This window comes from Wasmannia auropunctata, unplaced genomic scaffold (assembly GCF_000956235.1).
Source record: "Wasmannia auropunctata unplaced genomic scaffold, wasmannia.A_1.0 LD336090.1, whole genome shotgun sequence".
NCBI classification, from domain to species: domain Eukaryota; kingdom Metazoa; phylum Arthropoda; class Insecta; order Hymenoptera; family Formicidae; genus Wasmannia; species Wasmannia auropunctata.
Window position 1 is genome coordinate 3,744,837 of NW_012026800.1, and position 22,318 is coordinate 3,767,154.

General features: G+C 41.9%; 1 protein-coding gene across 1 annotated transcript in view; it reads left to right on the forward strand.

Annotated features, from left to right (window-relative positions):
• LOC105447957 (dipeptidase 1) overlaps positions 1–22,318 on the forward strand; it is a 76,305-nt gene that overhangs the window by 51,001 nt on the left and 2,986 nt on the right. The window contains exons 6-9 of the mRNA XM_011686294.1: positions 2,805–2,981; positions 3,362–3,446; positions 8,659–8,734; positions 18,346–18,481. Coding sequence (XP_011684596.1) covers positions 2,805–2,981; positions 3,362–3,446; positions 8,659–8,734; positions 18,346–18,481 — 474 coding nt within the window. The remainder of the gene's footprint in view (positions 1–2,804; positions 2,982–3,361; positions 3,447–8,658; positions 8,735–18,345; positions 18,482–22,318) is intronic.

The following is a 22,318-nucleotide window of genomic DNA, read 5'->3' on the forward strand; positions in this document are numbered from 1 at the left end:
GATAGCAGTCGATGATATTCCATATAAAATATTCCTCTTCCATACCTATTGAATAACATTATAATTTGGAGAAATTGATTTTGATCTATCTCGAAGAGTGAATACCGAAACTTGTAGGAAATTAGTTTCGTCCTGGAGTCGAAAAGTCGAAGGAAAAAAATTGAACGCACGGGTCAAAAGAGAATGAATAAATGTCCCAGCTTCTTCCTCGGTTTTCGCTTCGAAAAATACCTGAGGGAGCAATGAATGGAAGAACGTATCTATGATACGAGTGGATACCTTTCAAAAGGACTCATGGGAGAATGAAGCTTATTCGTCATCCTGTCGGCCGATAGGTCGTACCAGCCGCCACCATGCGCCACCTTAACACACCCCGGAGATCCTCGAGGGTGAATTCTTCCAATAACCAGAAAAAAAATGTATATCGTCATCCTCCAGAAAGAAAGAAATTCACTATGTGCTCGGGGTAGTGAGTCCATAGATTAGGATAATAATGTATCCTAAAAGGGACCCCTTACTAATCTTCATCAATCAAATATTTAGGTACCGAATGTATTTTGCCTGTGATGACTCGTGATCCCATTTCCCGCGGCCTAAATGGCTTGTAAATATATTCGTTCACGAGAATAAAGTGATACTTTATCGTAAAAATGATGTAATAAAATAATACGTCCCTTACAAAAATTTAATACCAGAGAGGCCAATTAATTACTTATTTTGAATATTATATACATATATAAAAGCACTTTGTTAAAGTGCTTTTAATACTTATAATACTCAATATTTAATAATTATTTGATCCTTCAAAATTAAATATCTGCAAGGGATCCACTTGGCCAAAGTACGAGTAGAAACAGAACTGCAAACAATCGATTGTTTCTCGTCTTATTAATCCGCGATTTTTATTAAAATTTATCATTTCCAAGGCAAAGAGGAAAGGTAGCTACAGCGAAAAAGTCGAAATAGGTCGCGAATACGCGGAATGCCACTTCAGAAAATAAATTGCTTGAATAATGGAAAAGAATCGCTTGAGCCAGGCTTACGCATCTCTCTGATCTCCTTCTTCCCCTTTTCATCAAGGCTTCTCTAACCAACCAACGAGACCAACACGACTATCCTATCGTGTGTCACTCGCACGTAGCCAATCCCAATTGCACTCTCCTCTTTCAGCGATTTTATGCAACAAGATTTTTCTCGAGCTTTCTCTGTCTCTTGGAAAATTTATTCTAGTCTTGTTGGAGACATAGATGTATATTCTAGTCATCTAAAAAAATAAGCTCATTATGAGGAAATCTCTCAAGAATGTATTATTAAAAAAAAAAAAGGAGAGCAAAAATGTCTGTCACGCAAGAATGTGATTAGTAAATTTTTTTACTTCTACGCAAATGTGCTGTTCCCGCCGCTAATCCTCTATTTAACGCGTCACTCAATCTGTTACAAGATTTACACACACGTGAGAGTTTTCTCTATTTATCCGTCAGCACCTCGAGAATCCCTCTCGTGCAGCTTCCCTCGTGCCTGAAGCATCCACAATGAAAACGAGACGGAAGTCACGCTAAGAATCCGTCACGACTTGCGAGAGGGGAGAAAAAAAAAAGAAGAAGCGACGAGGCACAACTATGGCAAAGCCGTGGGGAATAAGAAAGCCGAGAAGGAATCCTAAGACGTTCAGTTTATCACGTTGCCAGTTTAACAAAGCATTCTCGTTTAACGGAGATAACGTTCACCGCGCAGGAAAGAAATCGGAATTCGTGCGACAACTTGGCTCCTAACAAGGATGACTCTTCCGTGCCAAAGAATTTAGCGAGTTTCAATTTTTTATCGTTAGTCTCTGAGGCTGTTATAATAGATACCGTTGTTAGTGAGACGCGCGTGCATTTAAGAAGATTGTTTTCTTATCTCTTATCTGTCCCGTTAATATTTCATTTACAGTCATTTTATTATAATTATGCGTTGTTTGATTTTAACATAAAATTCCCCGGAGATTGCAAGACCTTAATTTTTTTATATAATGACTCATTACAAATTTTATTTTGTTGACTGTTTTGTTAGCTTTAAAATATCGCGTTATTTCCTGCGAGTAATACGAATTGCGAGATATGGCTGCATAAATCTTGAATACAATTGCCGTCTCTTAAGCACATTGATTGGCGACTGCAGTACTGGGAAATCCGACTTTTCGATTTATTCTATGGGCCAGTGCATTAACATTCTTCTCGAGAAGATAGCAGCCCCAGAAAGAATTCGTTCTGAAGCTCAATCCGACTCGTGCAATAAGTGTCACTGACCTAACGTGCACGTACTGTAAACCAGTTCCTCCTATTCTTCCTGTTCCACTACTAACGCGAAAATTTAATTCGAAAAAGCAACCCGACAGATACGTAACAAACTTACGGTCCGTTCTACTTTAATCTTAAGAAAGCAATAACAATGAACAAGAGGTACTTTCCTTCTTCCGAATGGCTCGCCTGAAAAATTTATCGCGGGCCATAATCATAAATTTGCGAAACGAAAAATGTATAAGGGGTGTGATAATATGTACATTAAACCACCCTCGAGCGAATCCCGTGAATCTCCGCGAGTTCGTGTAATCCGGATTAGCGTCCGGTTCATCGCAGGAATATTCGGGGGAGGGGGAGATACACCGTTGAGAGACATACGCCTTTCGACGTTAACGCAAAGTCCGAGATATCCTTCGAAGTATTTTAATCCGCGGTATCCTCGATGCCATTATCGTGAGAGCGCGCGGATGTCCGCGAGTATCGAAACTATTTAACGTCCCCCCACCGTCAAAACTTTCGCAGAGTGTCGTACTGGAGATGAATCGACTTGGGATGATGGTGGACCTCTCTCATGTCTCGGTGCCCACGATGCTGGCCGCCATGAGGACGTCGAAGGCGCCGGTGATCTTCAGTCACAGCAGCGCTCACGCTCTTTGCAACTCCTCGCGAAATGTGCCTGACCACGCGCTGCGACTTTTGGTAAGCAAAAACAGCAAGCGGATTTATATATGACTTATCGTTAACTCTGAATTAATTGCCCCGTAATTATTGTAGTTGTTATTTATACATTGGATACAGCGGGGATCATACATTGATCTAATGAAATGTATCTTAAAATCTTTTATTTTTCTGAAATTCTTGCAAATGCTTACTGTTATCCAAATTACCCCGCTGTACCCAATATATAAATTAGAGAGTTTATAAATTATTTTATAAATTAATGAATATTGTAGCTATAATTTTTTGTCATAAACGTACACTTACCCCCCCCCCCCCTCATACAATTAGATAAATAATTCGTTTATGTTTTATCTAGTTCAGCGATTACATTAAGGGGAATACGAATACTTTGCTTGCAGACGCAGAACGGTGGTATAGTTATGGTATCCTTCTATCCCCATTTTATCAGCTGTGGCGAAAAATCGACGCTCGAGGATGTGGCAGGTGAGCAATCGTTGTGATAAATATTCTTTCGTTTTATTCATTTCGATTATTAACTGCTTCGCGATCGCGAAACACGTATTCGTAAAAAGGGATTTTACACCATCCGCTCTCGTTTGTTCCTCGTAATGTATTAAACAAAATTCCATGAAATCCACTCAGCTGCAAATATTATACGTGCTTATATGGGCTCAAAGCGCTCGATATTTGTTTACCAAAATGCGCATTATCTCGAATTTTTTTTAAGCAACGCAATGCACACGTAGTTGAATCACGTAATTGATATCTGATAAAATCGAAAATTTCTCGCATTTATTTTTTCGTATTTTTTCCGGAATAGAGAAAGATGGCACCGATTAAAATGCTTTTTTCATCGATATAACGTTAGCGTTTTGCTTCGGCGTGCTTTCATCTTTTTGTCGGTTTTAGCACGTGAAATCGTTATATTCTCCGCTTTAAGAAAACTAATTGTGAAACAAAAATCGTGTTCATTTAGCCCGTGCTATTTTTCGACTGACGTGCCTTCCCGCGATTGAGCCGCGATTTTCAACGTCGCAAAGGGAATATCCGAAGCGTCTCTCTGCTGAAGCGAGCAAATGAGTTTTCGCGTTAGGTGCCAATTCCCGCGGGTTGCCATCATATTTGCATTATTACAGAGCCGCTCGAAGTTCTGAAGACATTAACATTTCAAACCGCGCCGGTAATATAAACAGCTATATGTGTGCGCGATACAATTAGATATGTACGAATTACGGGAATGGGATTTCAATCTAGCACGTAGCTTCGGGAAACGTAAATTCACGTGAGATTGAATTGAAATAAAATGTAACATTTCTCGAGATGCGAATTGATGTAAATTAATTATTTTAATTTAGACAGCCTGGAAAAAATAAAATTTTATTGCAGAATGGTGATACAACTTTTCTGTAACACTCTATAGTATAGCGTAGTATGCTGTGTTTTATAAAGTAACTTAACTGTATACCTTTCCGCAGCCAGCGAGATCGATCGCGAAACCGAAGCCGTCGTGTATGTGTGTAGGACGAAACCGTAATCTAAAGTTCACACTTTCCGCGACCAAACCGCGGTTCCGAGTGCATCCTGCGAAAATCGAGTGTTTCTGCAGGCGAACGTGACAAAAAAAGTGAAACGTCCGTTGACGTGGGGGAGCGTTACAGCCAATTCCGTTTGTGGTATTGCCAACGCGGTGTCAGTTTTTACAGACATGAACGTGAATTCTGATCTGTAAAAGGCGAATCGACACGTCCGTTCACTTTCTTCTCCGCAGAATTTCCGAATTTCGCGGTGAAAGAGTTACGCGGTAAAAATTATCCGTAATTCACAATCCCCCCCGTGTAGATAATAAACGCGAGATAATAAATTCTTTAATTTCGTTCATTTTTCGTCCACTAATCTCCCAGGATCTCGCGCGCGCAAAACCGCGCGGTCTCGACTCCGGTATCCCTCCAGAAAATTTGTAGTTTTCCTAGGATCGCGATAATCTCCATGTCGCCATTACCCGGTGTTTCCAAGTGCTTTCTACAAAAATAAGCGGATGCGGCGTACAGTAATATCGCCCCTGCGGTATAAAACACATTTCGGCTCGACACGATTGTAAATTGAATTGGCTCGCTGCAACCGATGTGGGGTTAACCCACATTTTGCAGAAACGAAGAAAAATAAATTTTAAAGTTAAAGTGACGGGAAAACGCATCCCATTTTTATCTCCAATATCACATATTCGGCTGCATTACGGGTTATAGCCCGTTGTTGCGGCAGGCTCTTCAATTTCACGATATCGCGCGCGACAGCGAAAAGTCAGCACAAATTGCGGCATCACGTGCATCACGGATAACGCGCCGCGGCGACGACCGTGCAACGAAAGAAAGAATAAATGGTAATTGCTGGTCCGGACGGCCGCGCATCGGGCGCATAAGCTTAATCGGGCGCGTAGCCGGGTGCCTGAATAATCACTTCCTTCCGCAGGCAGCGTCTCTAATTGCGTTACATCGGCGGCCACCGAGCCGCGGAGAAAATTATGTCCGTCGACGGGAGAGGGGCGGGGGAAGAAAATTATTTGCGCGCGGAAACGGGAAGTGCGTCGGACAGCGGGGGGGCGCGCGCAATGATAATTTCGGGAATTGTAACGCGTTTCTCTCTTCCTCCTCCGCTCCGTGACGCCTGATGATTGATTCGAGCGCTCTCTCTCTCTCTCTCTCTCTCTCGCCCTTTTGCCTCACCCTATCCCGTTGCCTTTTCCGGCAAAGCCGATCCCGATGGTGACCATCGTGTCACGCGCGCAACAATCGCCCCCGGTTATATAATAACAACAGCGCTATCGCATAGGCTCGCAAGCTTCCGCGCATTACGTTCATTGAATAACCCTCTTCCTTTGTTTCACCGTGTGAACGCAATTTTCTCGATTTGATCTTGCTTGCCGATGAAATGGTGACCAAAAAGCACTATATCCGTCTCCGGCGACGTACACACGTACGTCACAGATGTCGCGGAAGTTATTCTCGATCCGTGGTACAGCGTACTGTTTAAACCCCTTTGACATTCTCCCACCGCGTTCGCGTCGCGCCTCTAAATTACATTCAACGGGAGATATTCGCAGATATGTCATACATTCGATTTTGATCGATTGGCAAAACAAATCACAAATTTTGAATTCACGGTTGGATCGATTTTCCTCGCGCCGGGATATACGGTCTGTTTTGCACGCGCCACCGGAACCACCGCTGGAATACAGTCCCGTTTTAGTGACTCGCCCGTTTTAGCGTATAACGCTGTTTCTTCATTCCCACTTTGTAGGGACTTTGTATATTCCGCGCGTGTTCGGGCGCGCGGAGCATTAAAATGCACCGCGTCCCGGGGAGACATTCGCACGTTATTCTACCCAAACAAACGTCAACCGCGCTGTTTACTACGCCGTACATGCAAATCGAAAGATCTCGCGGCAGCCTGCTAATGGCACAACCGTCACGACGACGCGCGGGATGCAATGCAAATGCAAACCTCCTCCGTTTACAGCAACATGCGGCAGTCATGCGACAAAGATCGCTCGTGCGCTTTATTAGAGAAGCACTTTACAGCAGATCTCCCGCGCGCAAATAGCTCTTCATCCTTTTAACATCTCCATTGAGTTTGACGGATCAATGGGTTATCACGGTTACGGGCAATTTTCTAATTTCAATTAATGCAGAAGGAGATTTTTCTGACATTTATCCCGCGCATATCCCGCGTTTAAAATCAGAATTTCCGATCGGCGAGGCTGTCCGCTCATCTCCTTATTCGCCGTAAACGTGATTTTCTAGCCGGTGCTTGGTAACGACGTGCCCCATTGAATCGTTGATCAATTTTGAAAGACCGCACCGTGCCGGCCCGACATATAATTTACGATATAATGCGGAGATATAATGCGGGGGTGCAACGCGGCGCGAACGCGAAAATCGAAATCTGTGACGTTTCTGATATGTTCCGCATCGCGCGTGGCAACATCCAAAGCCCCGAAACAAAATTGCGGTGCAATGAGGCGCGCCGTTATTCTACAGTCTGATCGGCTATGAATTATGTCATTTATCCGATCGATTATGCATGTCGTGTCTGCGTGACTGACGTGCCGTTATCCATTATGTACACTAAGCCTTGTAAACGCATTAACATTCATTAGACAGGTACTTTTCTTGTTGATTTTTGGACGCCAATACACGTCGTTACTATAATAGTCGCGTTAGAGGAAAATAGCTGACGACGATCAGTAATCGATCGCTTGCTAACGCGTGTATTATATTCTGTAAAATTAAAGTGTAGAGGCAGAAAAAAAATTTTATCGTATAACACCCATGTAATATATTCCCGCATGAAAGTGATTGACGATGCTATTTGCACGTGATATAAAATTAAGTGCATCGGTATCGATCAGCCACGTTCGGGTTTGTTTAAATTGCGAATATACAAGATAAATAATGGAAATAATTTTTTAATTAATTCGCGTATAATATGAAATAATCCCCTTACTTCACATGAAATGTCTGTCATTCTATAAAATATTAAAATATATTAAATATAATATAAATATTGAATAAAATATAAAATATTAAATATTGGCTTCCCTCCCCTCCCCCGTGATAACTCACGCAATAAGCAATTCAATTTGTCGAATTAGCCGAGGAGTGCAATATTACGCGTTCATAATTCGGATGAGTATATGAAATTGTCTTTTGGATTTTGCGTCGCTGAGTGCAGAGTGTAAATTATATCCGTGATATATTACATTACCGAGGTGTAAATTATATCCGCGCGCGCACGAGCGCAACCATTTCCGAGTTAACAATAACATCCGTCTGACGAATATGCAAATTTTCATTGTTTACGCGCGCGTTCATGATGTTACTGTGCCTGTTCAAATTATCATTCGATTTCATCTATATCTTCGGCGGGGGGGGGGGGGAGACGACTTTGAAATTTGCCTACGTCATCACCGAGGGAATTGCATTTACAAATGCGATAATGCTAGTTAATAAGCAGAAATTCTGCATTCCGGTCGCCCGGATATGTCTGAACATTAACGCGCTTCTGCGAAACCTCTTTCGTTTTTTGCGATTCGACCGCGCTAATTGCAAATTGATTTACCGTCCCTTTCGACTTCAAATGGGAAGATGAGCCCGCGCGCGGCATTAACGGATCGTCTCTTAAGTTATTCAATTCGCGAGCGCAATATTCCCTTCTATTAAAAGCAGAAATTAATTATGCACATCGTGCAGTATTGTGTTAGCAATTGCGACTAACTAACTATGCAGCCGGGGAATGCAAACGCGCGGCTACAGCAGACGACGGTTATTGTACGTCAAACGTGTGCAAAAAAAAAGGAAAGAAATAAATACATTGTTGCCGGACCACAATGGAAACGAAGGAAATACATAATGTAAGTGGAGGTAATTTTCTTTGCTTGCTCTTGCGAGTAGTAACTCACGGCGGTGTTATTAGTCGCGGAGTTGAAAAATCGTCCGGGGCGCACTGCACTCGCGACCGAGGGGCTCGGGTTCGCAGGCAGGTCCGCGGTCAGGGTGGTGAACGTAATTCTCCTCGTTACATGGCAAATGAGCTACGCGTATGCCCGCGTGTATAGCGCAGTGTATACGCTAAGCGCAGAGAGCGCGGGGGCATTACTATGATTACAGTAATACATGCAATTTTCGTTGATATGTTACAGCGCACATCAATCACGTGCGGAAGATAGCCGGGGTGGATCACGTCGGCATCGGGGCTGGATACGACGGGATCAATTTGTAAGTGCGACGTATTCGAAACAGCGTGAATGTAATTGTATGTCAAATGTGTAAAACGCCGGGCAGAGATATATATGGGCAGGGAGATAAATCCCCAGCGGATGTCATAATTAGCTGAAGACAGGATGGTCACGATCGATTAAGGGCCAGATAGGCAAGATTGATCGATCTCGTTTTTGACAGTAAAAACTACTTTAATCTCGAGCAACGGTCGCTTCGTTCGCATTATACGGTACGACTTTCCGACGCCGAAGCGAAAACAATGCAAATTCGTAAGCGCGTGTACCAGTTCCGCCGAACTGATTGCGAAACTAGTACGTGCGAGCGTTGGAGAGAAGTTTTCGGTTGTACCATTGTATGCATGACGGAGGAGGGGGGGAGGAAGCGATGTAGATCAATACACGCAGAGCCACCGATCACTCGCGATACTTCAGAGACAGTTGAAGTTCCCTTCCGAAAATTTATGAGAAGAGATTACCGGGCTCGATTCCGGATGACCATCAAAACGTTCAGTTCGATACATCTCGCTTATAACCCCCGAGAGTCGGATTGAAAACGGAAGGAAAATAATGTACGAGAGAGGAGAACGTTTAGTCGACTTCATGAATATCGTTTGAAGCCCATCAATTCTCCACGAGGGAATCCATCGTACCGGTGCATTTTTAAAGAATCCCCGTACATAAAATCGCTCTCGCGAAATACGCGCGGATGGTATTCAACCGTTTGCTAAAGAACCTCCTCCCCCCTCCGATATTATTTCGTCCCGTTATCCTCCCTCCCGTCTTTGTTATGCTTTTCACGCAGTTTGTTCAGCGCGGAAACTCCTCTTTGCCGCGATAACTCGAATCCGCTAAGTGGACGTGGGAATCGGGTAAACACACGAACATCGGGCGACCCCTTTGATTAAAAATGCCAAACCTTTGTGGTGCATGCGTTGCTAAAATCGCGGCCCCTATAGCATTAAGCTTGGTGAAAAAATTGACAGGGCATGTAAAAAAGAGGAAGAGAGAGAAGGAAAGAAAAGGATAGACAGAAACAGCTCTAACCGCAAGTGAATTGAAGATAGGGGGATAACTAAAAAGCTGTTGAGTTTCCGGGATTCGCATGAAAAACACAGGTGGTCGCGTCTGGTGTATATTCAGGATTGAAAAACAGTGCGGATGCATTGAAGCGTGATTTGCAGACCAAACGGTAAAGAAGCAAAAGGACATAAAAGGTATACCGCGCTGATCGAGCTGTCACGATATACGATTTTTCTGTATTTTTACCCGGCGACAATATCGAATACACAAATGCAGGAAATCGAGGAAAATAAATATGTAGGCAAATATTATACATCGGTACTGCGAATAATTAATGACTATAATGCTTTTACTTTCTTCAGAAAGAAGGTAAACTCAAGTTTAAGAGCCAAATATTAAATCTAGGGCATTAATTTTTTTATATAGAGCGTAGATAACATGCAGTAGCATATAAAATGAAAAAATCTGTACGTTTTGCTTATGAATGTGACTATGGAATGCGAGTTTTTACATTTATTTTTTACGATTAAATAAATTTAGTCAAATTTAGAGAGAAACACTACAAAACGAGCGAACGAAGATTAATATATAAACATATAGGTCATTAATTATTGATGTTGGAAATCATAATGTACATGCAATTTTGTTTCATTTTATATATTATTTCTAGTTTTTTTTCGTAGAAATATTCAATTACCGGCTACAAAATGGAAAACAGAAGTGGGCGATATCGTCTCGAATTTTAAATCAACAACATTTTCACATATAAATACCTCAATTTTCAATGTTTTGATAAATTTTTATGAGAATATTAAAAAAAAACAGTTTGGAGGAAAATTATGATTGCAATTTATGTTTTTTCAAAGAATGTTAACAAAATTTACTAAACTTTACTAATTTTTCTTAAGTTTGCTAAGTTTATTGTACTTGTACTTGAAGGGAAAAGCACGAAAATTTTAATATTTCCAATTTTTTAAAAATCTTCGTTCAATATCGCGCTACCATTTAAAACTTATCAACTTTAAATGCGAAACAATCCACACGTTTCATATTGTTTCATTTAATTTTAATTTTTATTTGCGGTAAGAGCGCCGTACAGATCAAAACTTTATTAAAATGGATTCACATCCAATCATGGCAAATTAAAATTGATAACAAAGACATCATTGTGTTTGGAGCACAATACGCAGCGATGCACTTTTTTATTTATTTTATTGCATTAGCGTAAAGATGATTCTCCCGCCCATTCTTGAACATTTCACTTCTTCGCGAAGTCGGAGATTTCTGAATGTCTTGGTTTCGAAAGGAACGACGCGAATAACAAGTTTGCACTTTAGTGGTGTTATATGCGAACGGGGGCTCGAAAAGAGATGTCGCACACCGGAATGAAAACAATGCTCGTTTCTCCGCACCCAGTTTCTGGCGCTACTAAAGAAAGGAGTTTTAATATCTGCCGTGAACATTCAAGGTTTAAAGTTACGCCACTCCTGTTAGGAAAAAATCTGAAACAGCTACCAAACCCTTAACATATTTCCGCTTGGTCAAAGAATGCAACCGTAAAGCAGCAAAGACGTCGCGGAAATTCGAGAAGAAAGAGAAAAGCACATCAGCTTGTTACTCACCTACACATATAAACGCATATTTTCTTTCTTTCGCAATGAGCGTATACATTGGAACTGAAAACTGGCAATATTGATAGCATCTAATATCCTCTTTCGCGTACACGTGAAGAGTAAACGATCGATCAAATTTTTTGGGAAGGCAAGACGGCATTTCATCCGCCGGGGGACTTTTATTCGAATTCACGGCGAATTCGCCGCAAATAAATTCGATAACGTGCTTTCATTGCCGACAAAAACTGTTCTCCTCGCAAGTATATTTAATTTCGAAGATAAAACTATGTTATTTCCGTGTTAGAGGGATCACGTACGGTGGAATCGTACGGTGAAGCGTTTTCAGCTGATATTCGTGGCTGAAATTTCAACGTATTAATCGCAATAGCCCGATATCAGTTAGAAGCCGAATGAATGAATCGCCATAAAACATTTTTCTGGAAAATCCATTTGCCGATACGTACTGTAACGGAATTCGCATTTATTTCCATAATTTTTTATTATAAATATTTTTTTATATGCGGCCGCAATGGTATAAAAAATTTAAAGATATTTACATTTTTCAAAAACCAAAGCATATTTAAAAAGTGAGACAAATTCTAAAAATCTTCAGGAGTATATTTCATGGATGTAGAAAAAATATATATATATGCGTGGCTTTCAAAAAGTCTAGTCAGCTTGTTTGCAAACTAAACAATTGTAAACTAAACGAGAACAGACTCGCTAACAATTAGCAGTAGCAATAAACAATTTGAGGAGAAGCTGCGTTTGCCAATGACAAATTTGCACGTGAGCTATTTGCCAAATTAATCAGCAATTTGTCCCGCGGAAAGGAAATTACGCGGTCCTCGAATTTCATGCAGAAACCGCGCGCCGGCAACTGCATTAGAAACAGTCATGCTGAATCCACGACGGAAACGCCGCGTTCTTAATTGCACGTTAAATTAACTCACCGGTTGACAGCGCGTGGTTAAAATTTCAACGAGCTAATCGGGGGAAACCGTTCCGCAGGGAAACCCTCGATTCGCGGGTGTATCGCCGACTAGTGGCTCATTGCCTCCACGGTAGGAAATTGGTCCGAAACACATGAAAGCCGAAAGCACGACGCTATTTATTCTTCGGCGATCAATGCGTTTATTGCTACGCCCGTTGCATTTCCACTTCGTCAGCCGTTTCGGCTCGTGAGTTTTACCATGTCCACATTGCAACGCGGCTACAAATAACTCCGTTGAAGCAAATAACGAAATAATATATAATGCCAGTCGATAAACTCGCTCGCCCCTGTTGCCTGAAAATCGAATGGCTTAATCTGTGACAATTTTTATACGCGAACTTTAATAACAATATTTTTTGCAAATTCATAAATTCATTTCGTATCAACGTCCTTAATTTTTATTCGACCAAGCGGAAAAGCTTTAAAAAAAAATTCTTCAAAATAAAACATTTAATTACTATTATTATTATTATTATAAGATTATAAGATTATAACATTATATAAAATAAAACATTTAATTACTATTATTATTATTATAAAATTATAAGATTATAACATTATATAAAATTACATTATTATAATATCTATATTAAATAGTACCTATATAAATAATGTCTATATTAAATATGTTATCATATCATAATACTTTCGACTCCAGCGAGAAATCTTGCAAATTTTTCAAGCGTTCCAGCCAAAGTGCAGTTATATGTCTTCCATTTAATATCTAGAAAAAATACTGGCTGCACTGCCGCAGCCAAGAGGGAAAGACTCTGCTATCGTTTTTCGTCTGAGTAAGCCGTTAAAATTTTAGCCAGTTAATCGCGGAAGGTATCCGTCTCATCGACTATACAAACCGGTAGCTCTCACGCGGAGAAGTGGGAAGCGACGGCGAATATTCGTACGAGATGGGTCGGAAAAAGCGTCGGAGGATGTGTTTAATTATTTCTAAAGGTGGAAAGAGAGAGAGTGGGTCACGCGCGGAAATAGACGACGAGACGTAGGAAGCACCGCGGGGGGAGACGAGGGGGTTAATACTGGCAGGATGTGGGGGACTGCTCTGATAGTCCTGCCAGCCCCCCTTCTCCCCAATAAGCTTTTACGCTAGATTAAAATTCATATCGGCGACCGGTTACCGCGTCGTATCCTAGAGTAGCCACTTATGGACGAGCAACGAGCTAAGGTTATCGCATCGCGCATATCGTTAGAAAGATGATGTGTCATATCTAAAGTTTCAAGGGGAAGGGAATGTGTACAAGAGAAACACGTACTTGGTTTGCGAGTGTTGAGGAAAACTGTAAAAGGGTAATTTTCGTAAGCATGGTGACTCTCTTTTAAGTTATAAATAAGCTTTTTTTTTTAAGTCTGAGAAATAAATGTTTTTCTTCACAAATTACATGCAAATCGATGATAAATGTGATTATCAATTTAATATCAATCGCGCGGTCTTTACTTCGATAGAATTTCAAAGCAATGCTTAATCTCTCTGGTAGAAGAAATTGAAAATGCACAGAAGCGTTTGCCGCCAAGGCATAATTAACTTCGAATTCGCGGGGGGGAATTGCAGATAAAATTGTGCAGCATCCTATATATATACCTGATAGCGAAAGGTAAATGTTACGTCCAAAGTCTTATCGTCACTTAACATCCAAGTCACGATCGCGAAAAAGGACGAAGCGATCGTCGATGGACACTTCCTGCCTCGGGTTTTCCCCCCCGGGGGAACCGAGATCTCCGCGTGTCGTTCCTTCCGCGAAACGATCCAACCCGGGCTTCGTGCTTTTCATGCCCGTCCATAAATCAATGTCACTAGGGTTGAGCGAAACGTATTTTCCCGCGGAAACGGCATTTTTGAATTCGATTCGGTCGCACCGACGGGCAAATAGACGAGAGGTACGAGCAAGACGGGCGAAAAAGTAAAAAAATAAAATAAAATAAAGCGAGCCTCGGCTCGAGACAGGCCGAATCGATGTCCGCTAACCGCGTTGCCGTTGTTCGATAGCGGGGACTCTCACGTGTTCCGGCGCCGCGCCCCGCGCGCGGACGTACATTTTTACTACAGAGATTTGGCCCGCATAAATTTACGCCGCCAGGTATCTCGCGTGACGGTGAGAAGTATTCGCGTGCGATCGAACGCGAGAGAAGCGGTCGCGCGCTCTCTCGGTCTCTCGACCGACAAAGAGACAGGGCGGACAGGATTGGAAATTTCGCGAATTGGAACAACGTTCGCGAACGCGTTCGCGGTCGACCGACAAGCTCTCTACAGCGGCACCCCGGATCCTCGGTATCGTCACGTTTCGACGGGGCTACATCAGCCTACACTCACGACGAACAGTCTGCGACAGGTCAATATTTTCATCAGTGTACAGCCGCCCGCGGCACGATTATTTATTTATCACTGTTGTTACATAACAATTTCCACGTACACCGTCCATTCCGTCTTTGTTGTGAATCGAGGAATTTATGGCCATGCATAATCTTGCTTTTTTGATCGTCATTACTTTTCATCGTCTTAAAAATTTTGTACGGGCTTGATAGAAAATTTTACCCGTTGGTAAACAATATATTGTGAAAATATATTGTTTGAAAATATAGTGTGAGTTTCAGTTACACTGAATATTGCACTCTTCGGGGATGCAATTTCCATTTGTTTTTCCGATCATGGACGAAAGAAATCATGTGTCGAACAAAGTTTTGTGCCTTTAATATAACTTTTTATTCTTTATCTAGGATAACTATTCTAATTATTGTCGCTTTAACCACGTAATGGCAATCGATATTATTTTGAATGATTTATCTGTTTATAGTTAGACTTATGTTCATATGTCAGTCTCAGTCATATAAAGTCTAAAATATTTTTTAATACCCGCGTATTTTATTTTTAATAACGCTCTCATACTTTTTATTCTAATACATTTGAAAAAAGCGGCAGTAATTAGACTAGTTATCTTATGGTTTTACGGAGCTCTGAGGGATCTGTACGCAAACTTTATTGACTACGCAAAATAGCTTAAAAATTCATAAATTTCGAATGTATATAGAGACTAAATATTTGTAGGTTTTTTGAGAGTTATTTTTTATTTCGAAGAAATTTATGCTCTAAGAAATCTAACACAATTACTCGAAATCAGGTAAATAATATCGAAATTGCATCTCGTGCGTAATTATCCCCAAAAAGCCATTCTAGATCCAAAATCGAATATAATTATCGGAGATCGTAAGCGCATTGTTCTCGGAACGCGCGCGATCATCTCGCGTTTACAGTCAGCGCACGATGATGGACACGCTCGATTTGGAAATTTCCAAAATTTGGAATAACGGCCCCTCTGGATGCGGTCGGCCGATGCGTACAATATACAGTTGCATAACTGCCAGTTTCAGCCGGGAACACGACGCGCCATGAATAAGTCTCTAACCGCTCTTGTTGGTCCGACATTGTCAGCCGAGCAGCTTTCGACAGCTCGTCGTCCCTGTCGTCCCACCCCCCGCCTTGCCGCCCCGTCCGCGCGCTGTTGTCACCCCGGTCTTCTACGAGCTCTCGTTATGACGCCCGTAATGAGAACGTCGAAATTCAGTTCTAAAACTCCCTTTTACCCGGCGTGTCCCCGTCAGTAAACGCGATTCAAATGTATGTAGTATCATCACGAAGGAGATATCGATTACGTTTCGTTTCGCGTAACGATTCACGGAGATAAATTAACGAGAATGTAGACGATTGCGAGAACGAAGAGCGATCGCTTCCCGGAGAACGTGACTACCTCAGTAAACCTACGTAAACGCGGACGAACAATATATTCTTGAATCACAAACTCGGGGGGGGGGAGACATCGTCTCCTCTTTGCTAAAACTGAAATTTAAATTGGTGACTCCCTGCAATTCCAAACAATTCGCAAAAGCATGTTGACAATCCTTGATACTCGTCAGATGTACAAAGCTATAAAGATAGAAAAGCGAATATCTTTAGGATGACAGCACTCCTTAGTTAAAATCAAAAATTTTTATTTTAAGTAACTTTTTTTTCTACAACTTTTAAGAGTATATATTTTCCAGCGAAGTACATTATTCTCCGCGTTAGCGTTAAATCGGGTTGAGCAAATTTTGGTCTCGCAGCGCATTTTCACCCTCGACTCATAAGTGAGGATCGTACAAGGTAGCAAGGCCGAAATGCGGTGCTTTCTCGGCGTGTCTCCCCCCCCCCTCTCTCTCTCTCTCTCTCTCTCGGTGGTAAAGTAAGTTCGCCGCAGTCACCCGGCGTACTGGTAATTAAAGTAATGAAGGATAAACCGCCTGAAGTAACTCGTGTAATTTATCCGTGACTGCCTCCCGACTAGCTCGTTATTGTACTTTGACCTTCTGCCGCGCGAATTCACTTCTGTCCTCTCGCCTGAACGTACGTCTAATTTTTACTACGATATAGTCTGCAAATAGTTGTTTTAGACGAAACGAGGGTCGGAGAGAGAGATAGAGAGAGAGAGAGAGCGAGAGAGCGTAACGCAAGCGGTTGAAAGCGGAAGTAATTCTCATATCGGGAAAGCGCGGTGAGAGACCGCGCGGCCACGGCGCGCGTTTCGCAAAATAATTCAAACTAAATATTTGTTCGCGGGAGAAGTATCTGTGTCCGGGATAATACGGGGAAGAGAGTACTTGAATAAGTACTTAATCAATAATAAACACGAGTGGTTTGGTTTAAGCGTGAGTATTTCCAGCGTCTTTTACGAAAAGATCTCGCTGCATCGGGGCGGATGTGCGGCACTCTGTTATCCCGACAAAGGGGACACCGTCTCTGGAAATACCGTAATAAAAAAGAGCTGCGCACCATTAATCTCGCACAGGCACATATTAATTAACTTTTTTAATTCGCGCCCCTCCCCCCCCCCCGCCCCCTGCATGCATAATGGACGAGGGCTTTTTTACAATGCGCTCGCGTCAAGGTCGCATCTATACACACTGAATAATTCAAGCGGACGAAAATATAGTCCACCCCCACCTGCACCGCCGCGGTGTGCAATAGATATAGAAGAATCGCACGCGCCGTAAAATTACGCCGCGGTAATACGGGGATACGTGAAGTTCCTGAGCAAGAGGGGGGAGGACAGGATGGACCCATAAAAGTTTCAAGCAGTTTTCTAATTTAAACTCCCGATGCTTTCTGCTTCATTAAAGCCCTATCTTATCGAGCGGAAATATTCATGTAAATTGTGGCCTTGGTGCGCCACCGTACGTTCGCAAGCTGGCGCTCCGCGCGCGAGGGCCAACATTATTTCCATATCGACTTTTACAGGTCGCGCGCGGCCGACGAAAATTTATCACGGCGCGCGCGCGCGCGCGCACGAACGCAGTGTTTTAAAACAATATTTTCGGAGATGAAGGGAGACGAAATCGTTTTCATATCCCCGTTTGCCGGGCCCCGTCTCGGATGAGACTCTGTAAGTCACCGTGTTGACAAGTTGCCAGCTATCACTTCATTGCCGCGAGAAAATTTCGTTCCTTTTCAATGAAAAGGAATGAATTTCTAAGGAAAAAGAATGAAATAATTAGTTTGATAGAAAGAACATTTCATTCCTTTTCAATGAAAAGGAATGAATTTCTAAGGAAAAAGAATGAAATAATTAGTTTGATAGAAAGAGAATTTTTTTTATCAAACCAGTAATGATTTATCTGCTAAACTGAAAAGAATGTAATGCCATTTTATCAGACTGAGTTTTACAGAGTTTGTCTCTGTAAAACTCATAAATCAATAAAAATGTTGAAAACTGATATTATCTTCTAATTTAAGTTAACAGCGTAAATCTCGATAAGATATAATAATAATTGCACGTTCTTATAATTATATCTCCGAATATATCTTTAATGTCCCGAGCTCTTCGAATTTTCACGTCTGAAAAAAAGAACTCGATTTCTATGACATTTCTATTCTAATCGATCACCTCGCGCGGTCTCATCTGCGAGTCTCAATAAAGTCTCATCATAAATTCTTTGCCTTAGGACACCAACGGGTCTCGAGGACGTCAGCAAGTACCCGGAGCTCTTCGCGGAATTGCTAGCGCATGGATGGTCGGAGAAAGACATCCAGAAGTTGGCTGGTCTGAATCTTATACGGGTGTTCAAGGCGGTGGAACAGGTAAATTATTCTCTAGTTGAGGAGGGAAAAGAGGGAGAAGAGAGGATCATCTCTTCTCACGTTCAACTTCTCGCATCGCTTGATGAAAAGAGCGGACGCGTGTCGGAAAGTGGAAAAGTCGCATCGACGAAAGGAGGAGCGAAAATGCCGAGGGAGAAAGAGAAGAGAGAGAGAGAGAGAGAGAAAGAGAAAGTGGAGAGCGGAGGAGAGCGCTCGTTTCTGCCACGAAATAACCGATGGCCTGGTTCGGGTTAGCCGAGTCGACCAATATCGGATTTAATAAAGCACACAAATCATGCATCCGACCTGCGCGCTGCATCGTCGGACGAGAGAGAGAGAGAGAGAGAGAGCGAGAGAGAGAGAGAGAGAGAGAGAGAAAAGCCAGCCGAGCGGACCCGTGTATTTTTGTTCCCTTGGAGTTGTGCCAGTCGTAGAACCAGCTGGCACCATCTACTAACCCATCCCGATGGAGTTCCTTTTCTCTCTTTCTCTTTCTCTCTCTTTATCTTGTTCACGCTTTATGACGTACAGCCACGACTACATATGACGTGTGTATTAAACGGCTCTGAAGTATCGCTCAACATCGCTCAACACTGACGTTTCGTAATATAAGTACACTTCGCGAAAGATAAGCTCGGACGTTTCGAGGAGGAGGAGAGAGAGAGAGAGAGTTGCACCTGGAACTCTCTTTCGCTCGTCAACGTTAATTAAAACTCAACGCTTGAAGTATGTTTGTTTACTCGTACGTATATGGAATTATGAAACTCGCAATTGTTCTTAATAAAAAGGAGAGTTAATAACAACTTTTTACTGTCTAGTTTACTGTCGAAATAATAACGAGAGAAGAGAGAGAGAGAGAGGAGAGAACGGCAAACATTGCCGAGGGATTTAAAGTTGCAGCGTGCCTGAAGGATTAAAAACAATTAAATCTTCCTGTTCGTTCGCGTTCATCTGATTACAATAATCGCGTCGATATTTGCCGACGGGAAACGTATCATTAAAAATTCATCTCATTATATTCTCCGACGCTTAAACTAAAATTGAATTAAGCTCCCTCTAATTTAATTTCGGCTTCTGCACTTTGGCCACTCGATTAATGTCTCGTATATTTCAATGTTAAACGCCCAGTTTCGCGGAGTGCAGTCGAATGCAGATCGTCCTACGAGAATTCCGGCGAGCCTGAAAATGTTTCAGTCCCGGATATTACCCCGGTGGTACACGCCCCGACAGGAATGATGTGAGAAATTATGCGCGCCGGATGTTCCGGATGTTTGAGGACGCTCAGGATGGCCGTTGTTGAAATTACTGTGATAATTTAATTGCGGTGCGGTGTGGTCAACGGAACCGCGCGGGTTATTCGTCCGAGGCAGGAGTCGTTTATTATATTTAGAGAAGAATGTATATTATATACATATACTTGTGTGTATGTATGTATATACATATATTTGAATTGTAACGTAATAAACGCGCCGCGGTGAATTACGCGTAAAAGCGTTAAATTTTGCATTCGCGCGCGCGCCAATTCTCGGGGCGTCGCATCGGTTTCCGTAAGGAACAAAGACACGCGGCGCGCTCGCGCCGTGGCTAACGGATTGCCACGGGGGGGAATTAAAATTATCCTCTGAATTCCTCGATGATTTATCGTCGCGCTCGCGAAAAAATGTCGCCGCGCCCCCGCGGCGTTTTGAGGGACGCGCGCGCGAGCGCGCGAGAAAACTGCGGGGCGTTAATGTCGGCGGCGCGGGCGACAATGGAAGCCTAATGGACGCGTATTATACGTAAAACGCGCGCCTCTTCGGCCCTCCCCGCGCCGTTTTAAATTATTCCAATCTCACTCGGCGAGGTGCAATTTTCCAGATCCGGCCGCGGGAGAATATTATTTGATTATCGGAATATGAAAATGTGACCTTCTACACCGGGGATAATTTGTAGCCGCGAGTCACGTGAAATTTCCGCGCTTATGAATTCCAACTTCTTCCGGTTGGCAGACGGCGCAACCTGCCGTCATTAATTCTCAATGCGCAAGTTCGCGGAGAAGTCGTATCTTCTTACGTGAGACGCGGATGAATACATGTATAATACACGCGCACGCATATTTGCGTCTTGCTTTTCTCCGCGCGTCGCGACGAGATTACGGCGAACGGGTAAATCCTTTGAGCAATTCCAACCGCCGTTTTCCATCGCGTCGTCGTCGACGGTGGACCGGGTTACACGCGGCAGCGGGTGAGAAACGTCGTAATTGCTGAAATAATGGTCGTGCCTACAGTACGAGCGCGGCGAACAAAACGGTGGCGATTACGTTACCTTGAAATTCAATTCCGCTATTGTTCCTCTCGCACGAGAGGAACGGGAATCCGTAGGAACTTTGATACTGTTTCGTAAGACCGCGACTAACCCTCTCTCCCCCGACAAACGCTCGCCGTAAGGAGTCGTCCGGGAACAGTCGTGCAAATTCCTTGGGCGTAATGTAATCAGTGTCGTGCGCACTCGCATTATGTAAATCGCCGCGCCACTTCGAAACACGCCAATGTCGGTCGAGGGTGTGTCCCTTTTTACTCTACTCTTCGTTCTTGAAGATAAATTGTAATAACTGTGATCCGCATATTTCTCTTTGGATAAGAATTTATTTCAAAAATGTTGCGAAAGAGGTTTACACCGTATATATTCTGTTTTTCTTTCTTTTATAAAAATGTACATTTGCGTATAGCGTATATGTTTTACTCTACTGATGCTTCTAAAAGCGAAAATAGAAACAGTATAATAATAGAAATAATAGTAATATGAAACAACACAAAGTTTTAATTATAATATCTACTATATTTTTAGAATAATATCCTTTCTTTTCAAATAATTAGGTAATTTAATTTAAAAAGTAGTGATATAATTTCTTAGAAATTACGAGGATCCTTTTTTCGATTTACGAAAAAGCGGAATTGAATTTCAATCTTTCATCTTAAGATTTTTCCCCCCTATTATCAAATCCCTTTCATTAGCGAAACCGCTGATGAACAGTCATCAACATGCCACACGCAATAATGCAATTAGCGTCGCGCATACCGTGCCATTATTGGCTTGCTGCTGCGTATCGATGTTCGCCACTGGAAAACTCCGCCGAAAACGTTCAGTTTTTGCAAATTCCGTCCTCATCCGCATTTTATCTCGTCGAAACAATTTTACGTCTCGTAAATATAGGGGCACGTAAAATATGTATCAGTAAGTTTGACTATCATCCGCCGAAGTGTCTATTTTCAAGAAATACGAAATGTAACGCGATCAACATATAACTATAAATATCATATATGTATATACATTTATTATATATACACGTTTTGTATTTATGATTATAATTTGATATATCGCGGGATTGTTAATTTTTCGTATATATATTAAAGTAAAAGATCACTTTTACAAAATATATACATTTAGTTGCACTGATTTGAAAGGCACATACACACATTTATGGAATGTAATTTTTAGAAGAAAGATTGATAACTTTCTACTTCAATTTAATTCCTAACAAAAATATGAACTATAATGAGTCGTTGTGAAATCTTTCTATCCATTAATATCTTAATCTCATATTCAATATTCATATTCGTATTCATTTGACGTATTCTCGTTCGTGAAAATATTTTCTGAAGGCACATAAAATATGATACATATATACATATACAAATACTTGTATGAAAAATTAAATGGTATGTATATTTATTCATATTTAATTTTTCATACACTTAAACTTGAAGACTAATTTCCATTTCGCGATATTTAATTTTTAAAATAGAAATTTACAGCCTTCAGCTTTGTGCAGTTCTCTCTCTCTCTCTCTCTCTCTCT